The sequence below is a fragment of the Heloderma suspectum genome, chromosome 1 (genome assembly GCF_057233095.1).
Source record: "Heloderma suspectum isolate Gila_16-S chromosome 1, 16-S_ref, whole genome shotgun sequence".
Lineage (NCBI taxonomy): Eukaryota > Metazoa > Chordata > Lepidosauria > Squamata > Helodermatidae > Heloderma > Heloderma suspectum.
The window spans coordinates 253,749,970-253,760,966 of record NC_139458.1 but is presented as its reverse complement, the minus strand read 5'-3'; the positions used below and the strand labels follow the sequence as shown (position 1 = coordinate 253,760,966).

The following is a 10,997-nucleotide window of genomic DNA, read 5'->3' as shown; positions in this document are numbered from 1 at the left end:
AGTAAAGGGAGCACGGCATAAAAAAAATTACACAGTACAGAGATATTTCAGCAGTTCTGTTGCCATATGGCATAAATACAAACCCCACATTCTGCACATTTTCTTACATTTGTTTACTACACAAAGGCTTTGTGTCTGAGCAGAATATTTATAGCAAAAGAACAAAACATTCCTATACAAACCGATGCCAGTACATTGCTGAGGGTTGATATACTGACATATTTTACAAAAAGATCATGCATAAATACCAACAAATAATAAGGATAGAAAACTCAAACACTAAGGAAAAGGCATGTATATGAATTGTAGAAGTTTGCATTTAAAAGGAAACAAACCACCACAGTGAACAGAATGGCAATATTAGCATTCATGCCGATGACAGTTTTGCCAAGCAAGTTAGAATTACTAAATACAAGTAGGGATATGTTTGAATGGTATGAAAAGCTCTGAATCATACTAATCTACCATTCTGTAATCTACAGTGAAAATATAAAACTGGTCTCTAGTGGGAAATCTCCAAGATTAATATCTATCCATTAAGCCTTTGCAAAAATTCCTATTTCCGCAGCCCTTCAAAAAGCATGGAATATGTTAACACACGTGTGAGAGTCACAATCCGCCAATGATTACTGAAGCTCCACCCATAGAAAAAGCCATCCATACACATAGTGCTTGGTGGACTGTGTCCCTAGTCCTCTTGTTTCTATTCTATTCTGTATTGTAATTAAAATTATCTTTGTGGTTTTTACAATTAAATGTTTTGTCTAGGCTCTCATTTGCTTCTACCAAAATAGTTCCCAAATGTCTTTAGTCTTAGTCAGCTAAGAAATACCATATAAAATATCTTTTTTAAAAAACACCTCAACATCTCATACACTTAGGCTGTTCACACAACATACTAACTTACACTCAATGGTTGAGTGTGGGTTGTTTTGAACCATGGGTTGTCGTGCTGTCTGAATGCAGCCAGGGTGGCTTTTTAACCATGCAGCATGGCTTATTTTCTTGAACAAGCCACCTTGAGAACCCATGGTTTGTTGCTGGGTTGTTCAGGGTGGTTAAGAAGCCAACCTGGCTGCGTTCAGACAACAGGATAACCCACCCTGTGGAAAGCAGGCTGGGTTCAGGCAATACGCTAACCCACAATTCGCACACTCAACCAGATTGTGGGTTAGCATGTTGTGTGAATGGCCCCACTATCTTTCTTATAAATATTACTGTCATCAAAATGTCTTAAATACTAATAGAAGAGAGTTAGCAAGCTCATTTCAGGTTTGTGGCTCAGCCTCAGTTGTAATCCCATAGGGGGTGAACTCCAATTAAGTTTTCCCATTGCTAGAACTGCAATTTCCACTCCCCTACAGCCCCCTGTTCACCCTCAAAATCTGTTCTGGAGAGTTGGGGGATCCTCCAGAGCAGATTTCTGGGGGTCAGGGGGGAGAAGAGAGGGAGAAAGTCCTATTACACAAGTGGACACCTGTTTGCATGATGTTGGCTTCTGCCCAGAACGTTCAGAATTGATTGCTTTTATTGCCTAGAGTTTTTTCCTCCAAAAGAGAAAATAAAATATCCATATACTCATAAGCTGGAGAACCAGAAGTATAGAGTGCAGCACCAATGCTCAGTGAGCCTGAAGAATGCTCAGCCATCTTCCTTCCTTAGCCCAATCTATGTGTGCGATCAGCATCGCCAGAAGCTCAGCACCGAACACACAACTGGCATCAAGGGAAGGGAAGGGAAGGGAAGGGAAGATGACCACATCAGCGCTCCCTCCTTTCTTCCCCAACAGATGATCAGCACTAGCATAGGCATCACTCTGAAAGCTGACAACTATAATCAACTAGATTATATTCTAACAATCTACTAAAAGGAGGTGACAAGACAGCCCTGAAGCCCTGTATAGGCAAGGTGGATTCTGGAATTTTGCCCACATCTGGCTTTGGCACTCATACCACAGCTGTTCTTTCCATGAAAACTGCTGAATTGGTCAATGGTCTCAAATATTTTAAGGGAACAAGATCTCTTTGGAGTCACACCATTGCAAATACAGTGACATACAAAGTTTTCCTGCTTTATCTATTCAGTGTTTACTTTCCTTTTGGACCATAATTTAAATCTAACATTATTAGGAAACGGAAAGAAAGGTACATTTGGCAACATAATATTGAAGCCAGGCATAGGGAAAGATTCAGGCTTCATGACATGAACTCAAAGTATCAGGAATATTTTAAAAATTGGCAGTCGAATTTGGAGTGCCACTAGCTGAGCATTTAGAAATTAGACTTTGTACAAGACTGACGTAAAACATGAATCCCCTTAGACTAGATTATATTCTAATTAGCATTTCAACTGTCAACATTTCAGATCCCCAACATCTCTGATGTACATGCTTTTGCAAAACGGATTCTCTGAATACTAGCCAATTAGTAGCAGGCATAGCTAAAGATGCCATTACATTACGCAACTATCTCCTACTCCACAGCATGATAAAATTGTTGTCTCTCTTTAGGGGGAGGAAAGGAAAAGGTCATTAGGACAAATCTTTCAGAAAACCAAATATTAAAACTCAAACAAGAATATTAGAATTGATCAAATATCCTTAAAACAGCTTTTAGAAATCCATCTCATCTTCAAACAAACAAGAGAGCTACAGTTTAAGCCCACATGAAGGTAACAATGCTAAACATACATGCTTGGAAATAAGCACCATTCCAATCAGTGGGACTTACTGCCTAGTAAACATGGTTAGATCAGACTGAAAGTGTTAAAGCTTAGATGAAGCTGAACTAGGTCCACCACCAAACATACAATGAGGAATGAGTGATTACATTTCTACTGCTGGCAAGCATGGAGAGCATTTAAGAAAACAAAGAGATCCCACCCCACAATAATAAGTACTTGCATTCCTACCACCCATACATGAACCCACAGTGAAATTGCACCACAAATGCTTTCCACAAGTGCTCACATAAGTCTCTCTATAATCTCCAAGAAGATCTGAATCGCATTTCTTCTTTATGTCTTTTTTCAATGCTGTTTTCAAAAAAACACAGTGCTAATTTTAGGAAGCATCATGCTGAAGGACAGAAATGGCACAAATGAGAATTGTACTGAACTGTGGCCCAAAATAACATTTCCATAGGCAAATAGGTTGTTTCCTCCCAACCAACCATTTCCCATCTTCCTCCTCAAAAGTATATTTTAAGACAGACTAAATACGGTTAATGGAAAAGAGAGTAGTTTCAAACTCAGTGAACTACTCTTTTTTAATTGAAACCCTGATCATGAGCCATTTATGGCTAGTCAGTTCTTGGTGTCTACTGCTATTAAAGCTTTCCCAGAAAGCAACAACTGCCAATGGACAAACTGTCAGCAATAGTGTTTCTATTGTTAGGTGGTTAGCAAAATGTAAAGAGAGCAGGTCCACAGAAAAAATGCCACATGAAGGAAAATTCTTGAAGGCAAGCATCCAAATAAAACCAGAATACAGTCAACAACACAGTGTAGTGCTATTTGTTGCTTGTTTTCTAGACTTTTCTCAAATGTACTACATGGCCAATGCCAGCATGTACTGTATACTAATCAAGTAACATGGAGAAAACATTTTAGCGAATACCAAATATTCTTTCAAGTACAAATATCCCATTCATTTCTCAGACCAATATGTGGCTGAATAATACTAAGAGACCAATCCTGAGCTCTAGTAAATCCAGCAATTAAGTACCTAGGAAATGGGTTAAGATGCAGAAAGTGGAACAACAGACGTGCCACATATATGGATGACAGAAAGACATTCTGGGCTGCTGGAAGGAAAGCTGGTTCAGAATTATAATTAGCATGGGGGCAGGGGGAGAGATAGAGAGATCTTCTATATACAGTCAGGGCCAGAAATATTGGAACAAGGATAACTGTTTTGGCAGTTGGCCTCTGTACACCAGCACATTGAAGTTGAAAGGAAACACACCCAGATGGGAGCTAAGTCAGGACTTTCAGCTGTAATTCAAGGGGTTTGACAAAAGTGGGGTACTAACCATTCAGTGGTTACTGAACCATTCATTAACCACTAACCAAAAGTGGCATACACACACACCCATAGTTGGTGGCTCATAAGTAATGGAACAAACCAACATCATTTCAAATTTAAGAATCGCCTTTAATACCTGGATGAAAATCCTTTGCAGTCGATGACTGCCTGAAGTCTGGAACGCATGGACATGACCAAATGCTGAGTTTCCTCCCTCGAGATGCTTTGCCAGGCCTTTACTGCAGCTGCCTTCAGCTGCTGCTTGTTTGTGGGTCTTTCTGCCTTCAGTCTTGTCTTCAGTAAGTGAAAAGCATGCTGTATTGGGTGGAGATCAGGTGATTGACTTGGCCATTGAAGAACATCCCACTTCTTTGCCTGGAGAAAGTCTTGGATAGCTTTTGCTGTATGTTTTGGGTCATTATCCATCTGCAATATGAAGCGGCATCCTATCAGTTTGGTAGCATTCAGCTGAATCTGAGCAGAAAGTATAGCCCTATACACTTCAGAATTCATCCTGCTGCTTTTATCAGCAGTCAGGTCATCAATAAACACCAGTGACCCATGCCCATGCCATAACACTGCCTCCACCATGTTTAACAGATGATGTGGTCTGCTTTGGATCATGAGCTGTTCCTTTCCTTCTCCATACTTTTCTCTTCCCATCATTCTGGTACAAGTTAATCTTGGTTTCATCAGTCCAAAGAATCTTATTCCAGAACTGGGCAGGCTTTTTTAGGTGTTTGCTGGCAAAGGCTAATCTGGCCTTCCGGTTCTTGAGCGTTACCAGTGGTTTGCACCTTGTTGTGAAGCCTCTGTATTTACATTCATAAAGCCATCTCTTGACTGTAGATGTTGACAATGACATGCCTACCTTCTCAAGAGTGTTCTTGACCTGGCTAGGTGTTGTGAAAGGGTTCCTCTTCACCATGAGCAGAATTCTGCGGTCATCCACTTTAGTTGTCTTCTGTGATCTTCCAGGCCTTTTGCTGTTGCTGAGCTTGCCAGTTCATTCCTTCTTTTTCAGGATGTTGTATTGGCCACTCCCACTGTTTTCGCCATCTCTCTGATGGGTTTCTTTTGTTTCCTCAGCCTAATGATGGCCTCCTTCACTCGCATGGACACCTCTTTGGACCTCATGTTGGGAGTTCCAGTGAACAGCTACCAATGCAAATGTAACACTCAGAACCACCTCCAGGCCTTTTCTCAGCTTGATTGGTCATGGGGTACCCAGGAAACAGGCCACACGTGACCATGCAGCTACTTGTCAGCCATTCGTTCCATTACTTATGAGCCACCAACGATGGGGGTGTGTGTATGCCACTGGCTGTACTTCCTGAGGGGTTAGTGCCCCACTTTTGTCAAACCCCTTGAATTACAGCTGAAAGTCCTGACTTCGCTCCCATCTGGGTGTGTTTCCTTTCAACTTCAATGTGGTGGTGTACAGAGGCCAACTGCCAAAACAGTTATCCTTGTTCCAATATTTCTGGCCCTGACTGTATATTAGCCTCAGGTTCATCCCAGTCAGGGACCTGTTCTATCTGGGTGGGGTCGCAGCTGAACAACTTGTGTCCTGCTCTGCTCTTGAAGTATCAGGAAGCTTGTTAGTTGCATTTGATATTCTGGCTGCTCCCTTTCTGGAAGAATAATGATTTAGTGATGACATTCATGCCTTTGAAACCTGAGGAAACTACTGCAGTTCACACTATCTGGTGCTACCCTTGAAGCTGCAGCTGGTTCTCTGCGTCCTAGACCTGTTGGTTAAAGAAGAAAATGGCATTTTAAAAAACCCCAATTGCCTAGCATGATTGTGGCATTCTTAATGGCATTTTGATTTTAAAAATAAAGTTTACTTTAAAAATAATTTTTGATTGTAATTTTATTGCTGCTTCTTTAGAAAAAAAGGCAGAGTATAGGTTTTAAGCATAATAAAGTAAAATTCATTTATTCTGTTTCAAGATGGCAATTATTCTTCCCTTTGGTCTGTACTAAAAGAGATGAACCCTCATTTAGCTGAACATCACAAAGTGAAAGTTCTAAACAGAAGCATAAGCAAAGTTTTAAAATTCTCTCTTAAAAAAAAACTTATGCTTATATCTAGTAGCTGATTAGGAATTAAATAACTACGTTCTATCAATGGATGCCACCAAAACATTATGTATGCACAGCAATGAGCTACTTTCAAAATAAACTTAAACACTGAGTGCTGGTGAATGAGTATAACCTTTTAAAAAAGGACCTTTATTTTTATATCATTTTTTCAGTACAATGAACATGGGCTAAACATAGCCTGTAAAAAGTTTTTTAAAATGATCAAACACAGCCCAGTTGAGTTAAGACCTGCAAGCTGAAATTGTTTTCCACTGGTAGGTCAGCTAACTCTTATAATGATCTGGAGGGGCTTGGGTCTGGGATTTACGATCAGCATACCACAAAAATGGGTACCACGTTGCATAAAATGTTTCAGGATTTTGCATGACCTTTAACCACTTTCATGTGGTGGGTAGGCTTGTCCATTAATAAGAGATCCCAGAGCCTCTGAAACCAAGCCTTGACAGAAAAGACCACTGAACTTTTCCACTGGACTGCAATTGTTGCTCCTGCTAAAGAATGCAAAATGAAGCCTTTATGCAGTGTGGACTGTAAATCCTTCGGAAAAATGCCCAGAATTGCAAGTACAGGTGGTCTTGGTGATGTTTTGTTTGGTCATATTGTTAATTTCTTTGAAAACTTTGTCCCAAAATGCCTCTACCAGAGGACACGGCCACCATATGTGGACAATTGTACTAGTCCCATGACATACCCTCCAACATTTATTTGAATCTGTTCTGAAGTTCTTATCTGCCTTGATAGAGGTTAAGTGCTACTGAGAAAGTGCTTCAAAAGTCAATTCCCTTGCCCTTGGCACTTATCTGAACCAGAAATAAAACACTGCTCCCTAAGGGCATTGTCTCCTGGCATCCCAAAATCTAGTTTCCAGCATGCTTTGAACGCTTCAGATGGCCCACAAAATAATACAATTAACAATTTGTATAACTTGGATTTGGAACATGAAAGACATTCAAAACTAATCACTGGGTACAGCCTTTGTTAATTATTTATGTTATTACACTTCAGAGAAGGAGAGTACTATCTACCTAGTCTTACTTGATTTGCATAGAGCAGTAGTTCTGCAAATGAACATTATGTTCTTTTTCTTTTCCCAAGGAACATGGTGTTTATTTGCTATGTTTTATTGTTTATTTTCAAGTTTAAATGTATTTTATATTTGGAATCCCAACTTGCCATATTTAAGTTGATCTCAACTTCCAAAAATACAGAATTCCACCTTTTACAAGTTCAGCTTATTTCTTGATCATTAGCAGTGAGCGGCCATAGCATTTGTGGTTAGTTTCAGGAAAACATTTGCAGCCATAGGTTCAACGGACAAAGAAGGGGAGAGGAATTAACTCTCCCTAAAGCAAGATCTCAAACATAATTCAAAAGTGAACCAAGAAGAGTAGCTGTGTCTGTCAGCCCAATCAAGATGGCCAGCTGGAGAATTTGTCAGCAGTATAAAAACAATGCACACCAGATGTCCAATGAAAGATCTACAAGTAGGAAAGGACCTCTGGGCATAATGCTTAAGTATTAGTCTTGTTAGCATCAAGCTCTCATTGGCCACTATCAAACCAGATACAACACAAGTATTACATAAACCTTCTAATCTAATATTTAATTTGCCTAGCAATATAAAAGTAGCATTCCCTTCTCCCAATATGCCAACTCCAGGGAATATAGAAAATCAGCAAACGGAACTGGTCCTACCTTCACTTGCAGTTTGACTTAATTCAAACAAAAGTTTGCTAAAAAAAACAACAACTCTGTATCTTTAATTCTGTATCTGCCCCCCACACACTCCAAATCAGATCATCTAAGGAACCCAGCCAAAATTGCCATGCTTGAATCTATATCTAAGCCATTCAATGGACAAATTTCCTCTACGCGGCTTTCCCAGAGCCAGGTTTAATTTTCCCTCCATCATTCCCCGTTCCTTCAAGCTCAACAAAACTGCTTGACCTCAGTTTCACCTCAGTTGTACATGTAATTTTTATCTTATTTCTTCTCTCTGATCCAAAATGTAGTTTGTGGTCTAACAAGAGCAAAAGAAAATGTTCTTTGCAAAATACTTTTAGTGCAATTTCTGAAAGATGCTATTCATTCTCCATTGTTTACTGTAGCTATTTCAGTTATTCTACACCAGAGAACAGCCCAGACCAGATATCATGGCCACACCACAGTTGTCAGTTGTGAGCACGCCATAGTTTATGGTATGATAGCCATCACCATTTGTGATCACCAAACCATAGATTGACCACGATGTCTGAACTAGGCGAAGGTTTGGTGTGGACATGAGAAGTTACATTCCAAATTCAACCATGAAATTCACTGTCCTGCGGTCTACCTTTTTTATATATATAAGACAAAGGTAACATCAGCCCTTTGAAAAGGGTAGGGAAGAAATATTAATTAAAATTATTCCTGCAATTTTTATAAGCTATTCTTTGTGACTTACCTTAGCTTTGCCATCCTGAGCTGACATATACCCCACACACATGCTCTCTGTTGTATGACTCCACAGGAACTCTACTACGGATTTGAACAGAACAATTCTTTATTTACAATTTGGAATGTAAAACAGAGCACAACTATAACGTATGGTAAGTCATAAGAACAATCACTTCTTTATTCATTCTACTTTTTGATTTCTCAGACTTATTCGAAATACTTCCTTCCAAGCAAAATACCACGCCGTTACTTAATATGACTGTTTCATTGAAAAAAGAAACATGAGCATGCAACAATGAAATTTCTCCAAGGTGTTAAAGTTAAGTGTTCAGGTGAACAGCTAGTGTGGTGTAGCAGTTTGAGTGCTGGACTGGGTCTCAGAAGATCTGGGTTCTAGTTCCCACTCAGCCATGAAGCCCATTGGGTGACTTTGGGCTAAACCATCCTCGCAGGGTTGTTATGAGGATAAAATGGAGAGGGGGACCACCATGTAAGCCACCTTGGGTTCCTTGCAAGAGGAAAAACAACAGGATATAAATGTAATAATAAATAATCAGGGCTGCTCTGAATTTTTACCCACAGACATTTTCAGAGTATAAACTGCTCTTTCACAGTGAGTGAAAGGGTCCCTGAAACACCTCCTATGCTCCATTTATTCATGCACTTTGCAAATGTGTTTGCAGTAATTATTGTGCTCATCTACTTCTGTTTAGGCACTTTTTCTCAACTGGATTGGTTTCTTTTTTTCTCCTTCATGAAGTGATCCCAGCCATTCATGGCACCTTGTAGCCAATCAGATTTGTCTGACTACACTAAGAACAAACAAAGCCCTCACTCTGAATGGCTGAGGGAAGGCATACACATCCTTGCTGCAGTGGCAACCAGGTTTTGCCATTCTGCAGTGATTTTCGTGCAGCAAAACAGGAAGTGTTGGTCTGTTACCTTAGCAACAGAACACCCCACCCACAAACCTTTTTGCATCCCTTGGAGACCCTGAAAAATCAGCTAAAAGGGGACCACTTTTGAAGGGGTATGAACATGTTCACAAAAAATCCCCCTCTCCCATTTTAGCTAATCTCTTGTTATAATATAATCAACATTGTTATGTCAATTTCATGTTTATAGCACTTAGTTTCTTACAATACATTAAATTGCAAAACATCTATAGAGATGAGTAATTCAATGCTTAATTCATAAGTTTTGCAAAACATATAAAATAATACTCTAATGCTATGACATTACAATAAAATGTGCTTCCTCAACACCATCTGCCTTCATTTATAATTTAGGCCAGGAGGCAAACTGGAAAAAAGTGTTTAGGAAATTAATTTCATGACCACCCTCCGGGAACTAGGTACTCTGCATTGTGCGCGTCTGGGCATTAATCCCTCGGACTGCCTTAACTACCATTTTTAAAAGGATATAGGGACTGATGATTTGTCTAAAATTGCAGGGAGTCAAGGAGTAGGGCTTTGTGTGGCCTCCTTTCTGCTTGTGCATGTAGTGGTAAATCATGGGGTTAGCTCATGGGTCCCCAACTTTTCTGGACCTATGGACACATTTTGGAATTTGAGAAACTGCTGTGGGCACCACTACAAAATGACAGCTATGATGGATGTGGCTAGTCACAAAACAGCTGCTGTGGGGCCTGGCTAGTCAAAGGTGGGCTAAAGAGGTATGGGGGGAGAGAAATAGCAAGGCTAGAGGCTGGGAGGGAGAGGGAAATAGCAAGGCAAAGGAGTAGAGGGGAGAGAAAGAGCAAGGCTAGAGGCTAGAAAGGAAGAGAAAGAAGACTGCCCTAACATTTCCCAAGGTTTGTCTTAAAACAACGTTGTTAAAGGGGACAGAGAGCAAGAGCTTCATAGGCGCTGCTGGCAGATCCTGCGAGTACCATGGCGCACACAGACACCACGTTGCGGACCCCCAGTTTAGCATTACATGTGAATGTAGCTTAAGTCAGGAGAACTACTTGCATTCAGCCTGATTTATGGACATGATTTTGTCTTCAGAGATGGATCTGTGCCCACAGAGATGGATATGCAGCCTTCAACAGGTGGTCATTTGGACCCTCGCTACCAACCATCCCACTCCCAATCTCATTTTGGCTTACCTTAGAATCTCCAGAATTTTGGCAACAAATTTAAAATTTAGTAACATTCTGCATTTGGAACAACAGCTTTAGGAGCTATAATTAATTGAGATGCTTTAAACCTTTTCCTTCATTTTTTTAAGCTCTCAAGAAAACGTAATTTACTTAATATGTCTACTTGCTCTTTGAAATACACTATGCATTCAGGACTTCCTTCAAATTCTTACCTAGTAGAGACTGTTTATCTTGTGAAGAGTTGGGTTCTGCAGAACACCTACAAGATCGAAGAACTATCACTCCTCCAAGGACACCATCCTCATTGGCTAGAAAAGGTGAACC

The 10,997-nt window shown here is 40.1% G+C and overlaps 1 protein-coding gene across 22 annotated transcripts in view; it reads right to left on the bottom strand.

The window, feature by feature from the left end:
• The window catches only part of TASP1 (taspase 1), a 116,685-nt gene that overhangs the window by 27,825 nt on the left and 77,863 nt on the right, over positions 1-10,997 (bottom strand). For 20 of the 22 annotated variants that reach the window (XR_014786335.1, XR_014786336.1, XM_084824542.1 and 17 more), the window contains 2 exons: positions 10,886-10,996; positions 8,577-8,650 (listed from right to left, as the gene is read on the bottom strand). Coding sequence is in view for 18 of the 22 variants with exons in the window: in XM_084824542.1 (XP_084680668.1) it covers positions 8,577-8,650; positions 10,886-10,996 (185 nt within the window). In the remaining 4 variants the exon portion in view is untranslated. Of the gene's footprint in view, positions 1-2,968; positions 3,034-4,160; positions 5,776-8,576; positions 8,651-10,885; position 10,997 lie in introns of all 22 variants that reach the window. The other 2 variants (XR_014786324.1, XR_014786331.1) reach the window with 2 other exon arrangements.